Below are 19,554 nucleotides of genomic sequence, written 5' to 3'. Positions count from 1 at the left end.
GAGTGTCCCATCTGCCAGCAGCTGAAGTCAACACTGAGTCCAAGATATGGAACCATTCCTTGGGGAGATCAACCAGCAACCTGGTGGCAGATTGATTACATAGGGCCACTTCCATCATGGAGGGGGCCAGTGTTTTGTTCTTACTGGAATAGACACCTACTCTGGATATGGATTTGCCTTCTCAACACGCAATGCTTCTGCCAAAACTACCATTCAGGGACTTACAGAATGTCTCATCCACTGGCATGACATCTCACATAGCATTGCTTGAGATCAATCAAATGCAGTGCGGCAATAGGCCCATGCCCATGGAATGCACTGAAGCAATGGACTTGAAAGCATGATGGAATGGCCTCTGAAAGACACAACTGCACCAACAACTAGGTGGCAAAACCTTTCAGGGCTGGGACATTGTTCTCCAATATTACCCTCCTGATGGTATATAAAATATATAATTGTACATATTCATTCATTCATTTGGTATATACAAATCCTGTATATACTCGAGTATAAGCCGACCCGCATATCACCTGAGGCACCTAATTTTACCACAAAAACTGCATTAAAAATGTGCTGAACATAGAGAAGACCATATGGCCGGCCCCACTATGAGACACAACATCCCTCACTGACCCATAGCCCTAGGAGACACAGTGTGGGAATTCTGCCCGATCTGATCCCACCACACTGAGGCAAAACACTAAGGGTGTGCAACAGAACAGGAAGGGGAACAGAGTAACGAAGTCCCAAGGGAATACCAAAAATAGACTTTGGGGCCAGAGCTTGGCACCCCATCAGACTTGACCAGAAAATACTCCTAAAGTCCAACAAACAGTCCTTGAACTAAGCACAAGCTTTTCTTTGTTGTTGTTGTTTTTGTTGTTTTTGTTTTGTTTATGTCATTGGCTTTCTGTTGTTGCTGTGTTTCGTTTTCTTTTGTTTGATTTTGCTATGTCTTGCTTTACTGCATTTTATTATCTCCACAGGTTTGTATAAATAAGGCTGGATGAACAATCTGGAGGAGAAAACAATGGGACCGACAGTTCCGGAGGGACATGGGAGAGGGGAATGTGGGGGGAAAGGGAGCAGTGTTAACCAATCCAGGGGTAAGGGAACAACAAGTGATGCAAATCGGTGGTAAGGAGGGTGTAGGAGGCCTGGTGGAGTGTGATCAAGGGTAATGTAACTGAGAGTATTTACTGAAACCCAAATGAAGGCTAAGTATGATAGTGGGACAAGAGGAAAGCAAAAGGAAATGGAGGAAAGAGCTAGGATGCAAAGGGTATTTATAGAGGTCTAAATAAAGGCATGTACATATGTAAATATATTTACATATGAGATGGAGAAATAGATCTATGTGCATATATTTATAGATTTAGTATTAAGGTAGCAGATGGATAATGGGCTTCCACTCAAGTACTCCCTCAATGCAAGAACATTTTGTTCTAGTAAACTGACATTCCATGATGCTCACCTTCCCAACACAATTGCTGAAGACCAAGTGGGTACATAAGCAAATGTGGTGAAGAAAGCTGATGGTGCCCGACTATCAAAAGATATAGCATCTGGGGTCTTAAAGGCTTGAAGATAACCAAGCAGCCATCTAGCTCAGAAGCAACAAAGATCACATGGAAGAAGCACACCAGCCTGTGTGATTACGAGGTGTCAAAGGATCAGTTATCAGGCATCGAAGAACAAAAAATCATATTATTGTGTGCTAACCTCCCCGATATGATCACTAAAGACAAATGGGTACATAAGCAAATGTGGTGAAGAAAGCTGATGGTGCCCGGCTATCAAAAGATATAGTATCTGGGTCTTAAAGGCTTGAAGGTAAACAAGCAGCCATCTAGCTCAGAAGCAACAAAGCCAACATGGAAGAAGCACATCAGCCTTTGTGATCATGAGGTGTTGAAGGGATGAGGTATCAGGCATCAAAGAACAAAACATCATTGTGAATGAGGGGGAATGCAGATTGGGGTTCCAAAGACCATCTGTAGGCAACTGGACATCCACTTACAGAAGGGTCTCAGGGAGGAGATGAACCAGTCAGGGTGCAGTGTAGCAACAATGAAACATACAACATTCCTCTAGTTCCTAAATGCTTCCTAAACACCCCCCCACCCCCGACTATCATGATCCCAAGTCTACCTTACAAATCTGGCTAGACCAGAGGATGTACACTGGGAAACACAGGGAATCCAGGAAAGATGATCCCTTCAGGACCAGTGCTGAGAGAGGTGATACTGGGAGAGTGGAGGGAGGGTGGGGTACAAAGGGGGAACAGATAACAGGGATCTACATATAACCTCCTCCCTGGGGGACGGACAAAAGAAAAGTGGGTGAAGGGTGACATCGGACAGTATAAGACATGACAAAATAATAATTTATAAATTATCAAGGGTTCATGAGGGAGGTGGGAACGGGAAGGGAAGGGGAAAAATGAGCTGTTCCCAGAGGCTTAAGTGGAGAGCAAATGTTTTGAGAATGATGAGGGCAACAAATGTACAAATGTGCTTTATACAATTGATGTATGTATGAATTGTGATAAGAGTTGTATGAGCCCCAATAAAATTTTTTAATGTGCTGAAAAACTCAAGATTATACACAAGTATTGACGGTACATTATGTTTAGTAAGTACCCGTTATTGTTTCCTATGGTGGAGAGGTAGCAAAAAAACAAACAAAAAAATGAAGTCCTTGCTCTAATGACAATTATATTTTTGTGGGGATGGGTGGATAGACTAGAGTGTGAAAGAAATAAACTTAGAGATATTACAGTAATAAGTCCCATGAAGTCTGTAAAACAGTCTAATGTGACAGAGCATGATAACAGTGGGAGGCTGGAAGAGTAGTGGACAAGTCGGAATCGTTGACCAGAAATCAGAATAGGAGAGTCAGCTGTGTAAAGACACAGTGGTGAGAGCATTCCAGTTCTATGTTTAGGGCTTTGAATTGTGATTAGGCATTGGACTGTGCACCACTGCTCTGAAGGAAAAAGAGGAGGCTGTCTGCTCCCTGTGCCGTCATTCTAGTCTGTCCTAAATAGGGTCACCAGGAATCGGAAGTGACTGCATGGCTGGGGGGGTTGGTTTTGAGCACCAGTATGTATAAGAAGACCTGGTGACACAGTGGATTAAGCGCTGGCTGCTAAAAACAAGGTGAGCAGATTAAACAGGCTAGCTACTCTGAGGAAGACAGATGAGGTAGTTAGCCTCTGTGAATATGTAGTTTAAGAAACTCAAGGAAGCAGTTTTACTATGTCCTACAGGGTCGCTTTGAATTGGAACTGACTCAGTGGTGATGGGTTTGGATTTATTGGAATATCTACTAAATCATATTTCACCATCATGACACATTTTCCTTAAAAAAGATATTTAGGAGACCTATCTATTATTATGCACATCATTGAAATATATTTTTGTGTTTAGCCAAGTTTTAACTCTGTGCAACATATATTTCAGGGAATAGGATTATAAATATGATACCTACCAGAAAATGTACATGCTTATCTGTTACATTTAGTAAAATTTTAAAAAAAGAATACAACTTACATAATTCTTCTGGCGAAAGTTACTATGTAAATCTATTAGAGATATCATAGATAGGATTTTTCTATAGCCAGAATAAACCTGGGGGGAAAATAAGCATGTACCTGAATATAATGTCGAAGAACGTAGAGAATTTCCCCGCGGTGAGCTTTTTCAGACAATGCTTTGTGAAACTTACTGAAGACTCGGCTCCCCAGTTCAGCGTACAGAATAACCACTGGCAGGTTCTCTTTCTTTGTTGGGAATCTATGATCACCTGTAAACAGATAAGGTCTGGGCCTGAAATTGAAAAGCAAAACAAAAAAACCATACATTTTAAAGGAATCCAAAATTAACAGGATATTAGACATACACCAGGATACTTTATAACGTGTTTACCAAAATTCAGAGGAGCATATATATAAACAGAGAAAAAGTTTACAATTCCTATGATGGCTTTGTGCATTTTACTTCTAATGAATGATAGGTTTTCACCAAAAAGATAAATATTAAAAAAGCTTTATTTTGCAACAAGATTGATAATTCTTAAATAATATCCTAACAAGGCAACACACTTTTAATGAGATTAATTTCTCAACTGAAAGAATATATTTTTTCTTAGAGCTTACATATCCTGAAAACAGGTGCTGGACACATTAGAAAACAAAGACAGGTGCTGTACAAAGATTACAGCACATAATATAATCAATTCATCAAGTTTTCACAGCCAAAGTAATAGAGACGTCCTATGATGGTGTTATCATTTTTTAAAAAGACCCTTAAGTGACACTTCTTGTCAAGCACTGTACTAGGTTCAGGCTGGGGGTGGTGGCCAAAGGTTGATCCTCCACTACTAACCTAGAGGTTAGAGGTTCAACTCATCCTGTAGCAATTAGGAAGAAAAGACTAACAATCTGCTCCAGTATGGAAGACAGCTAGAACACCCCTCCGGAGCAGTTGTCTGATATAACACACACAGGGGCCATGAGTCATAATCCACTGAAGGGTAAGCGTCCTAGTCTCTGTATACTACTTAGCAAAATCTATCTTCATAATTATTTTAGCTGCTTTCATTTATTTCAAATTAAGGTTTTTGAGCCTCCGAAGTTAAATCTAAGACAAGAATTTCAATGTAAGTCTATGAAATTTCAAAGACCATAAAATTTTCACCAGCATTGCTTTAGCAATTCAGAGATACTGAGAAGTAACCTTATTTAGTGAATCCAGCTCTTTACACACCACTTGTTTTCAAATCAAATTCACTGTCACCAAGTCGTCGATTCTGACAATGATCTCATGGCCCCGTGAGTTTCTGAGACTCTCAAATTCTGACAGGAGCATGTAGTCTTATCTTTTTCCCCACAGAATACCTGGTGTATTTGAACCACTGACCTTATGCTTACCAGCTCAGTGTGTAGTCTTAGTAATGACAAGAGGGGGGAAACAAGAGCATGAACAACACTGATATAGATGATTGGGGAAAGATTGCAGATTTTGAAATGAGATGCAACTAAATAGAAGTGACTGAGACCAAATGATTTTTTTTTTAAACCAAGATCAATTAGTTATTTCTCTTCACTGTAGTTGGCTAATTTTCTCTCCTCTACCCTTATGCCTTACTCCAGCTCCTCAGAGTTACGGCAAGGACAGAGAGTTTCCACTTAGAAACCAGTTCCTCATTTGACTGGAGTTATTGCTGCAAAAGAACCCTGCCTGCAACCCTCCAATCTCCATCGACATTATGAATAACTGGTTTAATACAAATCTGTCAATGAATTCCTTCTCAAAAACACTTCAGAAATGTCTGAAGAATTATTGACTTAAAACAATCTAGCTAGAGAAATTAAGGAACCAGTCATTTGACCCCTGTGAACAGAGAGATGGTGCTCGAGCGTTTGAGTCTCAAGGCCAGTTCAGTTGTTTGGTCAGCAGCTGGTAAGGATTCCCAGTCACTCTCCTCGGAAACAGTCTTTTATTGCGCCCTGGGTTTACAACTCCAGTTGTTTCCACTTCCTACACAATGGTGAATACAAGCAGTTACGTTGGCAAAATGGGAGATGCAGTCTTCATAAATGGCTCATATGTAGTCAGATTATGATTCTACATAGATCTACCAATGATATGCAGATCTACAAATTATACAGATTGATCCAGACTGTCAAATCAGCAGTGGCAATATATTTCACAGTTCACAAACACTCTACAGCCTCTAAGGGACAGACCAGCGAGGTGACTGGCAACAGTCAGTAAGAACGTAGAGGATTCCTCACAGGGCTCCTTATTCAGGGACATGAGGAGCGCCTTGAGTTTTCCTCCTTGAGTGGGCTCACACTTGCTTTGGACTTTACAAAGCTGGTACTCCAGAGACACCATGTGCTATGGTTTATTGTGCCAGCCTGGCCGATAAACACAAGTAGGATTAACTGAAGGGCAGAGGGATACATGGCTCGGTGAGCCTCACCTTGGTTGTTCTGTGCCTCAGTTTAAAGGGGTACACTACCTGTGGGATTCCTAGCCTGTGGACTGTGTCGCTGTAAGTTGAGGTCCCTTTAAGCCCACATGATTAGAATGTTCATCTCTGGAGCTGGGGACCAACAGTTGATGACAGTTGGGGACCTGCCTTGCCGTTTGCTGCCTGGGTATATATAGCCCAGCTCTCTCTACAGAAGGGGACTGGCACCTGGCAGCTCTCAAAACTTGAAGGACTGCTAGTGTCTCACTGCTTTATAATTTAACTGTTAATTTCTTGTATTATCTATCTGTATATTATTTAATGGTTTATTTCTTGAATTATATATCTATCTTTATAAATATATTTATATATAATTACTAGCAATCTGGTTTGTCTTTCTAGAGAACCCTGTCCAATACACCATGTTTTCAATTTTTAACTTGGCTGAAAATATCAGTAACCTGACAGCGCTATGTAGAGAAACCACTGCAAACTGAGTACCTCATTTGGCTAGTGGCTTTATATGGGGTAGCGAAGTGAGGGGTAAGGTTTGCCTCACAGGGGTTATCTGCCATTTCTTCATATAGACCTGAGATCAGTTTATGATTAGGCCAGCTATGCTTGCAGGGACTTCCATTTGACCAGAGAAACTTCTTAGACGCTTTCATCCCCGTTAGTCATTGACTCCTCATTGATCTTTGCAAAATGGAGATGTCAAGAGACCACATTGGTAGATGTTCAGTTTTAAAGCGGAGAGCTGTTCTTGTAAAAAAGAAGTGTCCCTCCACATGAACATCAGCCTTCACAACTCTGAAACCAGAAGAACTAGATGGTACCTGGCTACTACTACCGACAGCTCTCAAAGAAATCACAGATCCTAGATGGTTTGGGAGGAAAGTGTGGAACAAAACTCAAAATCCTATAACAGACTGTTTGGCTAGACTAATGGAACCACGAAGGCTGTACACCTTAGTCATTCTCAGGTCTGGAAATGAACTCACCTCCGTGGCTCAATTTTCAGTCAAATGAAAGACAAGTCTATAAAGGGAACATTGGTGGAGTATGCACACCTTAGAACAATCAACCATGTGAGACCACAGAGGGGGCTTTTGCCTAAGGACCAAATGCAGAGGGGTTGGGAGTGGGGGCAGAAAACACAAGGAGGAGGAGGAGGGATGAGTTATGATGAATTGCAATGAATTAGATGAGAAAAAATGTGTATGAGTTGAGTGTAAAACTGATGGGCTGCTCTGCAAACCTTGACTCAATTCAAAGCAAGTTTAAATATATACATATATGTATATATATAAGGTGTCCTTAATTGCTCTGTCAGGCAATTGGAAAACAGCCTCTCTGGGAAGTCAAGCAATCATTAAGTGTTTAGAATTGTGATTTCCCTTCCCCCCAGCGGAATTCTATGTTGTTTCTGCTGGACCACCTGTGAGTGGAGAGACTACGAGTGCTGGTCTCTGAGGGAAGAATCCCCTGTGGACTTCATAAGTATTCAGAACATTCACATAGTAAGCAAGTGTAAAATACGAACACTAATTATATACTCAGATATTTGAGCCAAAGCGCACCACCGTGAACTTTTAACATCTCTCCCACACTGTAAGCTCCTTCCAACCCCATTAGAGAATTCAGGCCCTTTTCCTACAGAACGTGGCTCAAAGTCAAGAGCAGGCCATGGATTACAGCAACAGCTAGCAGAAGACTACTGAGTGCAGCCAAAAGCTCAGGAGCGTTGGGTGGAAGGCTAGTAGGAAGGAAATTAAAGTGTCAACCTCTTTACTAATACAACTTCTCTGCAGCTATCTACTGCAGACATACACTAAAACATACTTTATTTGGTATTTAAAAAAAACCCGTTGGCACAGCCATGTTTAAACAGGTTTGGTTTGGAATAAACATGTGTATATATGAAATGGAGCCATAATAGCAATACTATTTTATTTATCACATAAAATAGATGAGTACATACAATAAAAACTTCTGTATATTACAATCAACATAAAAGTATAAGACAAAATAGAAAAGGTTTTATAAAAATAAGAAGTATTAATATAAATTATAAACATATATTAGTGCTTAATAAACAAATAGTTCTTTCATAATTAGAAAAGCAATTTTTAAAGGATAAACAATTAGGCAATGTGAAAAACACTAGCAGGTGTGCCTCTTGTTGTGATTGCTAGCGGGTGTCTATTTGTTCCGTCAATCATGGCAACCCCATCTACATGGAATGAAATTCTGCAGCATGCATACGATCCACAGTTTTCCTGGGCAGACTGGCATAAGGATAGCATCAGGCCTTTCTTTCTAGCCTTAGTCTGAAAGCCACCCTGAGACATGTACAACATTATACCGACATGTAAGCTTCTATTGGACAGTCACAAAAACCGTTGGTAGATGAGGTTCTTTGTCTGATATTTGAACCCAGATCTTCAGAAGGCAAGAATTGATACTGGACTGTAAAAATCATTTATAAGTTAAATTTTTTCTTCTGATTTTTAATAACCATTTTTATTTAATACTTGAAAATATTTTTAAATTCTAAAGAATACATTATAACAAACAACTCCATCAAAACTATTGCTTTAATTTTGTTCTGTTGCCCTATCCATTCAGCTTATATTTAAGAGATACATCCCAAGTAAATCCATAATTTTGAGTGATTAGTAGGGGGAAGAACCTTCTATTTTTTAAAACTGTATCTCATATAGTACTTTGTTACAATTTATAGTCTAAAAATATGTTGAGACAAAAGAAGAAAAGTACTTATTTTCTTTTTAAAAAAAACATTTTATTAGGGACTCATACAACTCTTATCACAATCCATACATACATCAATTGTATAAAGCCCATCTGTACATTCTTTGCCCTCATCATTTTCAAAGCATTTGCTCTCCACTGAAGCCCTTTGCATAAAGTCAGGACTTAAGAATGTCAGCTAAGAAATCACAGTATGGTTGCATGAGCCCCTAATAAAATGATTTTTTTTTAAAAAAAAAGAAGAAATCACAGTATGAATATCAATAAAACATTCTTGAATATGCAATGTCTTAGAACATTCAGCATTATTAGCAATTTCTTCTATTTCTCTGCTCATTTCCATAAACCATATTTTACATAATGGACTACAATTAATTTACCTTGAAGTAGCCTTCTTCAGAAGCTTTTTAATATCGTTAATTTTACAGGTGTGTTCCTGATGGATAACCACAAATGCATTACAGCCATCTGGTGGTGGCTCATCAGCGGCAATCTAAGATTTCAAAGATTATATTTAGCTGCAGTAGTTGATAATTACACTATCACTTTAAAAACTCCTACATTCCTTTGATTAAAATAACTCATCAACGACTATTAAATTATAGCTCTAATTAAAATTTAAAATAGCTCTATACAGACACAAAGATAAATGCAAAAACCAACTTTATTCTAGAAAATTGCTTCACAATTGCAAAGATTCTATTAGATTAAAATTTTAATTATAGTTTCAATGATATGGCCTCATAATTTCTTATTCCAAACAACTCTAAAAATTCGATAATATGCTAAATGATGACCCATGACATACTCTAGAGCCAGGTATTAAAAAGGTGCAGATTCCTTTGAAAGAGATGGCAATACTAAGACAGCATTATGGATGTTACTAGCATGTCCTTTGTCAAATACAGCGTCAGGATTTTTACACACCTGTTGAAACATCTGAATCGTGGGAGAGTACGCCCTTATAGACAAAGCAAACTTTAAGAGGTTGATGTGCAAATTGTCCAGGAATTGTCCAGCTTTCTTCAGGATTAAATTGTAGTAAGAGTAATCTGATTCTATTTGAGAAAAAAAAAAGTTAGTAAGGAAGAAAGAGCAGGCTTCCTACTCCCGTGATGAGTCAGTCTGGGAAACCCACAGAGGCAGTTCTACCCTATCCCATAGTGTCAGAATAGCAGCGGGTTTGGTTTTGTTTCATTTACATTACTAACCTTCTAGACAAGAAATCTGAGATATAGGAGGGCATTGAACAATAACAGCAGGGACATTCCATTAGTAAGACATAATCAAAGTAGGCAGGACATTGACTTGCAGAGTCAATGCCCTCTGGGCATTCTTTCAGAGCTGAAGTTTTGTAAGAGACCAAGGGACCATGTGGCTGAGACATCACAGCCGTGCCTGCAAGTGCAGCTAAAAAAGGTTCTGTGAAGAAAAGGGCTATATCTTTAATGTTTTCTGCTTCTTTCTAGTGAAAACTTGTTAACTTCTCAAATAATCCCCCACAGTCATGAGTATTGTCTACGAGTTGTGTGTGGTCACTATAATGAATTATTTAACCCAACAGAGTAAAAAGAGTACTGTGGTTGGGGTGGTTGGTGCCAGAACTGGGTGAGCAAGTTGGAAGGTAGAGATATGTTTGACCTTTCCTTTCTAAGAATTATCCTTGGACACATGTGAAGCTGAATTCTTCCTCTCCCTTGTAATAGTTGTTTACTGCTGTCATTACTGTCTTAGAATCTTACAGGGGCAGGTCTGCCCTGTCCTACAGAAACACTGTTTAAGTCTGCATGGACTTGATGTCAGGGAATTTGGTTTTTGTTTTTGTAATAGGTTTATGTCAACTTGCCTGGACTAGGATTCTCATAGCTTGACATTGAGGTCACTTCCATGATATAGCCTAACATAAAACAACTCCATACTGGGATCTCCTGTGAGCAGCCAAGCAGTTGTGGGAAGATTAGTAATGTAGTGCAACCCCTTACTCAATTCACAGCCCTCATGGTACATCCTTGTTGATGTAGTCTACTTCAAATACATGAGGGCCGCCCACCCCCCACCCCCACCCCCTGCCCGCCCGCAAAAAAAAAAGAAAGAAAAAGCTCCGTTGGGCAGAGCTTACATAGTACACATTTTCCCCACTAGGTGAGCATCTAGCAACTCACTCTGAATTAATACACACAGTGTTGTTACCCGGAAAGTTTCCCTGTGGTTGGTGAATTTTTTAGTGAAAGCAGTTTCGCTCAAACCTCGTTTTTGTGATGGACAATTTAAGAGACCAGCACGTGGCTATGAAATTTTGTTTCCTGCTTGGGAAAAATGCTGCAGAAACTGTTGTGATTTTGAACACAGCTACAAGGTCAGCACTATGGGAAAAACTCAAGTCTAAGAGTGATTTTCTTGGTTCAAAGAAAGGTAAAATGTCAACTGATAAATAATCTCGTTCGGGACATCCGTCAACTTCCTGAACGGATGAAAATGTCAACTTATAGTACATTTGGAGTTCATTCTACCAGGTCAGACTATTCATCAAGCTTTCTATTTCGAGGTTCTGAAAAGAATGTGTGACCAAAAAAGGCCTGTTGTGTGGCAACGGGGGGACTGGGTTTGCCACCACAACAATGCACTTGATTATGCAGCTATCTCAATGCACCAGTTTTTGGCAAAAAAACAGCTTTGGCAATCTTGCCCGATGCACCTTACTCACCTGACCTTGCTCATTGCAACTTCCCTGCTTCTGTGAATGAAGAGGGGCACGAAAGGACAGCTATTTGACGACATATAAGAGGTGAAGAAAAGGGACAAGAGAAAAAGGAAATGGAGTAAAGAACTGGGATGCAAAGGTTATTTATAGAGGTCTAAATAAAGGCATGTGTTTATGTAAATATATTTATATATGATGATGAGGAAATAGATCTGTGTATATATATTTATAGGTTTAGTATTAAGGTAGCAGACTGACATTAGGCCTCCACTCAAGCCTTCCCTCAATACAGGAACACTTTGTTCTATTAAACTGGCATTCCATGATGCTCACCTTCCCAACATGATCGCTGAAGACAAATGTGGGCATAAGCAAATGTGGTGAAGAAAGCTGACGGTGCCCGGCTATCTAAAGATATAGGGTCTGGGGTCTTGGAGGGTCGAAGATAAACAAGTGGCCATCTAGTTCACAAGCAACAAAGCCCACAAGGAAGAAACACACCAGCCTGTGTGACCACGAGCTGTTGAAGGGATCAGTTATCAAGGAACAAAAACTCGTATCACTGTAAATGTGGGTGAGTGCAGAGTGGAGACTCAAAGCCCATCAGTAGCCAACCGGACACCCCCTTACTGAAGGACTGTGGGAGGAGATGAGCCAGTCAGGGTGTAGGGTAGCAACAATGAAGCATTTAACTTTTCTCTAGTTCTTAAATGCTTCCTCCCCCCACCCCACTATCCTGATCCCAATTCTACCTTACAAATCTGGCTAGACCAGAGGATGTACATTGGTTCAGATATCAACTGGAAACACAGGGAATCCAGGACAGATGACTCCTACGTATAGTCTCCCTGGGGAATGGACAACAGAGAAAAGGGCAGGGGAGATGTCAGACAGTGTAACATATGACAAAATAATAATTTATGAATTATGAAGGGTTCATGAGGTAGGGGGTAGTGGGGAGGGAGGGGGAAAATGAGCAGCCGATATTAAAGGCTCAAGGAGAAGGTAAATGTTTTTAGCATGATAATGGCAACAAATGTACATATGTGCTTGACACAATGGATAAATGTATGGATTGTGATAAGAATTGTACGGGCCCTCAATAAAATGATTAAAAAATAATAGTAAATCATGGATTATCAGCTATAACAATAACATAGGCACATGACTGCAAGATGTAATATTAAATCGTAGACGATCAGATTTAAAAATGAAAGCAAGAGCAGAAACAGGAAGATTAACCTCTGTTGTGGTTGTATTGTTAGGACCCATCATGTTGGTTCTAGCATGAGCAACAGTGTACTGCCAGGTCCCACGCCATCCTCACAATTGTTATGTTTGAGTCCTTTGTTGCAGCGATCCTGTCAGTCTATCTTGTCGAGGGCCTTTTCCTTTTTCCCTGACTCTCTGCTTTACCTCTACATATCCAAACATGAAAGACAATGTCTTGCCATCTTCAATTCAAAGGAGCATTCTGATGCTACCTCTCGGACAGTCCTTATTTAACTCAATAGTCCTCAACATCATCATGATTACAATGCTCCAGTCCTTCTACTCTCCCTCAATAATTGTCCAACTTACGTATGCACACGAGAAACTGAACTACCATTTTCACCCGCAAACATTTTTAAAGAAGTCCTTTGCAGCAAATTTGCCTACTAAAATATGTCGGTGGCTTTTGGGGTTTTACTAGTGCTTCCATGAATGTTAAATGTGGATTCATGTAAAATGAAATCTTTGAAAAGTTCATTCTTTTCTCCCAAATGATCATGATATTTTTATTAGTACAGCTGTGAAAATGTTGCTTTCTTTACATTGAAGTGCAATCCATACTGAAGGCTGTAGTCTCTGATCATCATCAGAAAGTGTTTCAAGTCTTCTTCCCTTTTAGCAAGCAAGGTATGTCATTTGCATTAACTAGGACCTCTAAAAGTTAAATACTTTTGCCCATAAAATAATTTTCTTAACAAAGTAAGAGGATAATCTCTATACTGGGAGAAAATTTTTAGGAACCACTACTGCTTCAAATAAAAGATAAATGACCCATGCAAAAATGGGCAAAAGATTTGAACTGACAGTTCACGAAGGAGGATATTCAAATAGCCAAAAGCACATGAAAAGGTAAACAATGGAATTAACTTGTCTAAATTCAAAACCAACCCTACTGTCATAAATTTTATTACCGCCTCAATGTGACCTCCATAAGATTGAGAAGAATGGCCACTATAGGGTATCTAAGGCTGTAATCTTTACAGAAGCAGACTGCTATATCTTGTCCTCACAAAACAGCCAATGTGTTCAAACTGCCAACTTTTAGGTTAGAGGATGAGCACTTTAAACACCTCACTACCAGGGATCCTACTTTATACAGATGGAAATCAAAATCACAATAAGCTATCACCTCGCCTCCATCAGAATGGCAATTATAAAAACATAAAACAGTCGGTGCTGGAGAAATTGAAATCCTCATCCATTTCTGATGGAACTTCAAAATGATACAGTCACAATGGAAAAGAGTTCCCAGTTCCTTAATAGGTTGAACATGGAACAACCACATGGCACATCCATACCAATCCTAGTGAGAGTGGCAATGCAAGCAGTAATCTGTAAACCAATGTCTATTGCAGGAATTTTCACAGTAGTCAAAAGATGGAAATACCCTGTGTCAAGAAATGAATGAACAAGACACAGATATACATATAAAATGGAATATTATTCAGCCATAAAGAAATATGAAGCCCTGATACCCACCACAAGATGGAAGAACCTTGAAAATGTTATACTGACTAAAATAAGTCAATCACAAAAAGGACAAGTACTGTATGACTTTTTATTTTAAAAAATTTAGCAAATATATAGAAATGAAAGCTTATTAGTTGTTACTAGGCAGGGGATGGGGGAGTTTTTGCTTGGGGTACTGACTTTACATTAATGGTGGTAGAAAAATATTTCTAAAGATAGGCATTAGAAGGGTGCAACATGAAGAATCAAATCAATATCAACGAATTATGCAGTATCATCTGTTAAACTGGCAAATGTTTTGTTGTGTATATCTGCACCTGCGGTGAAAAACATTTCTGCAAGAGTGTAAATGTAGAGGACTTCCGGGAAGATGGCAACGGAGTAACACATACCAGAGAGACTCCGCAGAAATCAGCCCAGGAGGGTTACTAAGAGGAAAATTCAACACTGCTGGATCGCAGAAGGATCATCATAAAGCTAAATAGGCAAAGATCCACAAGGTTTTGAGGAGCAGGGGCTTTGGGCTTACCACAGTGGAGGCCAGCTAGGGCTTGACCTTAGCGCTGCCATTGTCTCTGCTGGAGTTGTGACCATTTGGAACAGGTGCAGGGGCTGTATCTCAACACAGACACAGCTTGCCATAGCCTCGGGGCAGGGATTAAACAGTTGCAGCCCCACGGGCAGGGATGGGGGCTCAGCTATATTCTAACTTTTGTTTCCCTCTCTTCTCTCTATCCCCCCAAAGACTCAGCAGGTTAAGTTTCCAATTTTGTTTTCTCCTCTTTGGCACTTCCCTGTTCTCTCACACACCACTGCAGACCTCCAGACCACTCCCCTTACCTTAGGGCATTTACCCCTGCCGCACACCTACATCCTGTGCAGCTAGTTTAGGGAAAGCCTGGTCAACCTCCAGCAGGGGATTCTTACCAGGGAATTCCTGCCTATGTGGCTGGGGCGTTCCTATATTTCCTCTGTGGGCCCATGTGACCGAGGGAACATAATCCTGCCTACCTTAGTGTTTCACACAAGCTATGGCAGCTCGGCCAACACTCGCCAATGTTCCAAGCTGCTGCAGGAACCTCTGCACAACCCCCACAGTGATCTACCTAGCTAGTGCAATTCCTCCCACAATTCGCAGTGTTCTACACCAAAGCACGCAACCCAACAGCCTTCTGGGCACTCCCCTGAAAGGGAAGCCACATGAGGAAAAAGTGGTAGGCCAATTCCATAGTGAAATTAGCTATAGGCAGTTCGAAGAAGCATTCCTACAAGTCTCCCAGAGAGAGCCAGTGCTCTAGGACTCCCTGGAAATGGCACCTGGATCCTCTAAAATAATGCAATGCAAACAAAAATCAGCCCCAATGACCTCAAAGAAAAACAGGAGAAACAAAAGGCAATGGCAGAAGATGCCCTGAACATAATGACATGCATAGAAGAAGCAGACACTGAGCTCCCACAGAAAGAAAATTTCAGAATGCTACTTGGAGTCATACAGGATATGAGGGAAACAATACAGAAAAAGGATGAAATGATAGAGGAGATAAAGTCCATACACCAAAGAGAATTACAAGAGCGTAGAGAGCAGGTAACAAAAACCAGTAGCAGACACACAGACCTCAGAAATCGACTGGAGGAAGCAGAGAACCGCACCAGTCACTTAGAGAACAGCCAAGCAGACTTGAACAAAGCAAACAAAAATCTAATAAGATCATCAGAGAAGCTAGAGAAAGCCTAAGAGCTATGCCTGAAGCGATGAAGTGGAACATTAGAATTATGGGATTACCAGAGAAAGACATAACAAAGAAGTCATCTGTAACAATAGTAAGAGAATTGTTGGAGGATATCTTCCCCAGCTTAATGAATGAAAGCCAGGCAGTCATTCAGGAGGATCAAAGAACACCAGCTAAACTGAATCCCAAGAAGTCACCAAGCATATAATAACTATGCAACTTTGAAGAAAAGGAGACTATCATGAGAGCAGGTAGGGAAAAACAAGCGATCTATCAAGACAGATGGAGTCTTCCCAGAAAAGGAAACACTCAAAAAATGTTAGAAGAAATCCAGCCCTTCAAAAGATCCTTGCTGACCCAGTAGGGGCAGAAGAACAACACTCACCAAGCATAAATAAGAGACCACCTCACCCAGCGGGCAACAAAGTGAAAACATTGAAAACAAAGAGAAAACATTGGCTTAAAGATGGAAAAAAGTCGGAATGATGCACACACACATACATGCACAACACACTAGTAGGAAAGGAAGGTATGAAAACACCCAACACAAAGGTATAAGATGACATCACAGAGTCCACAAATAGAGACAATAACCCTGAATATCAATGGACTGAACTCAGGCATAACAAAACTGAGACTGGTTCAGAAATCAATCCATCAACCTGCTACCTACAGGAGACACGTCTCAATGCTAAAGACAAAAATAGGCTGAGAACCAAAGGCTGGAGTAAAACATACCAAGCAAAACAGCAATTCAAAAAAGCAGGGGTTGCAATCCTAATCTCAGATAAAATTGACCTCAAGGGGCAAACCATAAAAAAGATAAGGAGGGGCACTATATAATGCTCAAGGGCAGAGTAGACAAAGAACCACTAATCATTGTAAACATATATTCCCCGAATGAAACCCACAGAATACATCAACCAAATACTCCAAAAGGTAAAAACAGAAATTACAGTCTCAACAATTATAGTGGGTGACTTCAATATACCGTTCTCTGAGAAAGGTATGTCAAAGGGAAAGAAACTCAACAAGGAAGCTAGAGATCTAAATATTACAATTAGACAATTTGACTTCACAAATATTTACAGAGCTTTGCAATCCAAATACAAAAAAAAATCACATTCTTTTCAAATCCTCATGGCACATATTGGAAGACAGACCACCCGCTGGAGCATAAGGTGAATCTACATAAATTTAAGCACATTGATATCTCTCTCTGACCATTGTGCAATAAGGATGGAAATCAACAAAAGGAAGATGGAGAAAATAAGAGCAAACATTTAGAAGATGAAAAACTCTATTGCAAAAAGAGTGCATACTGGCACAGATCAGAGATGAAATTAGGAAATTTCTAGAAACAAACGAGAATGAGAACACGATGTACCAAACTTATGGGACAAAGTAAAGGCAGCTATCAAGAGGAAGTTTCATAGCATTACATGCACACCTGACAAAGGAAGAGAGACTCATGATTGATATGCTGGCACAAAATTTACAACAACTAGAGCAGAGTCAGCAGGACAATCCCACTAATAGCAAAAGAAATTATAAAAATCAGTGCTGAGATTCAGGAGAGGGAAAATAAGAAAACTATGGAAAAAATTAAGACTGCTAAAAGTTAGTTCTTTGAAAGGACAAATAATCGACAGACCGCTGGCAAACCTAACCAAAGAAAGGAAGGAACACATTTCAATAGCAAGAATGAGGGATGAGAGAGGGGAATTACAACAGACCCTAATGAAATCAAAAGGATAATTTCACAGTACTATGAAGGATTGTACTCCAATGAATTCAACAATTTGGAAGACATGGACAAATTCTTCGAAAAACAATCCCTACCTAGACTATCCCCCAAAGACATCAAGAATCTCAACAAACCCATAGCAATAGAAGAAACAGACAAGGTTTTCATGGGATTACCAACAACAACAAAAAATCTCCTAGACCAGAAGGCTTCACAGGAGAATTCTACCAAGTATTTAGGGAAGAATTAGCACCAATCCAACACAAACTCTTCCAAAACATAGAAAAAGATGGGAAACTCCCGAACTCCTTCTATGAAGCTAGTATAACTCTGATACCAAAACCAGACAAAGATCCCACTGGAATTGAGAACTACAGACTAATATCCCTAATGAACCTCAATGCAAAAATCCTTAACAAAATACTGGCCCATAGAATACAAAAGTATATAAAACAAATAATTCACCATGACCAAGTGGGATTCATACCAGGGATGCAGGGATGGTTCAACATAGAAAAGACCATTAGTATAATTCACCACATTGACCCGAAAAACTGTAAGAACTACACGATAATATCAACAGATGCAGAAAAAGCATTCGACAACATCCAACACCAACTGCTGTTTAAGACACTTGAGAAATTAGGAATGGAATGAAAATTCCTTAAGACAATACAAGCTATATGTAAAAAACCAACATCCAAAGTGGTAGTCAATGGAGAAAAGACTAACACAATCCCAGCGAAAAAGGGACCAGACAAGGATGCCCCTTGTTCCTTACTCTTATTTAATATCATGCTGGAGGTTTTAGCTAAAAGCATAAAGCAAAGAAAAGACATCAAAGGTATTCGTCTGGGGAAGGAAGAGGTGAAACTATCGTTATTTGCAGATGATATGATTTTATATATGGAAAATTCCAAAAGCTCCACAGGGGAATACTGGAAGCAACAGAGGAGTTTGGCAGAGTGGCAGGATATAAGATCAACAAACAGAAGTCCATCATACTTCTATACACATTGGGTAAGACCACAGAAGAGATCAAAAAGGTGGTACTCTTCACAATAGCCAAGCACAAATTGAAATATCTAGTGATACACCTGACTAAAAGAACAAAAGATCTATATGAGAAAAACTACAGAACACTATTACAAGGAACCAAGAGTGACCTCAACAAATGGAAGAATATCCCATGCTCGTGGATTGGAAAACTCAATATAGTCAAGATGTTAGTTCTGCCTAAGACACTATATAAGTTTAATGCAATCCCGATACAATTACCATCATCTTTCTTCAAAGAAATGGAAAAACTGATTACCAACTTCATATGGAGAGGGAAGAAGCCCAGAATTAGCAGAGAACTCAAGAAGAAGGACACCGTGGGAGGGCTTGCTTTACCTGACTTTAGCACATACTATACAGCCATAATTGTCAAAACCACTTGGTATTGATACAATGACAGATACTCAGACCAATGGAAAAGAACTGAAAACCCAGAAATAAAATCATCAGCAGACAGACAACTGATCTTTGATAAGGGCCCAAAAAATATCAAATGAGAAGCAGATGCCCTCTTTAACAGGTGGTGCTAGAAAAATGGTTATCTACCTGAAGTAAAATGAAGCAAGACCCTTATCTCACTCCATGCACAAGAATAAACTCAAGGTGGATCACAGACCTTGGGGTTGAACCCCAAAATGTTAGGGCCATTACTGAGAGAACTGGGACAAACCCTAGAACCTTGGAACAGGGAATAAATAGACTATCAGAAATAGGGAAGGACACAAACACAGAGGCGGCACAAATTGACAAGTGGGATATACTGAAGATAAAACACCTGTGTCCATGAAAAGAATTCGCCGAGAGTAATAAGAGATGCCACA

At 39.8% G+C, this 19,554-nt stretch overlaps 1 protein-coding gene across 2 annotated transcripts in view; it reads right to left on the bottom strand.

Moving 5' to 3' along the window:
* UGGT2 (UDP-glucose glycoprotein glucosyltransferase 2) overlaps positions 1–19,554 on the bottom strand; it is a 264,459-nt gene that overhangs the window by 229,889 nt on the left and 15,016 nt on the right. For both annotated transcript variants that reach the window (XM_075532610.1, XM_075532611.1), the window contains 3 exons: positions 9,682–9,812; positions 9,135–9,247; positions 3,656–3,830 (listed from right to left, as the gene is read on the bottom strand). In XM_075532610.1, the coding sequence (XP_075388725.1) occupies positions 3,656–3,830; positions 9,135–9,247; positions 9,682–9,812 (419 nt within the window). The remainder of the gene's footprint in view (positions 1–3,655; positions 3,831–9,134; positions 9,248–9,681; positions 9,813–19,554) is intronic.

This window comes from Tenrec ecaudatus, chromosome 15 (genome assembly GCF_050624435.1).
Source record: "Tenrec ecaudatus isolate mTenEca1 chromosome 15, mTenEca1.hap1, whole genome shotgun sequence".
In the NCBI taxonomy this organism is placed as follows: Eukaryota; Metazoa; Chordata; class Mammalia; order Afrosoricida; family Tenrecidae; genus Tenrec; species Tenrec ecaudatus.
The sequence above is the reverse complement of the archived record's forward strand: the minus strand, read 5'-3'. Positions and strand labels throughout refer to the sequence as shown.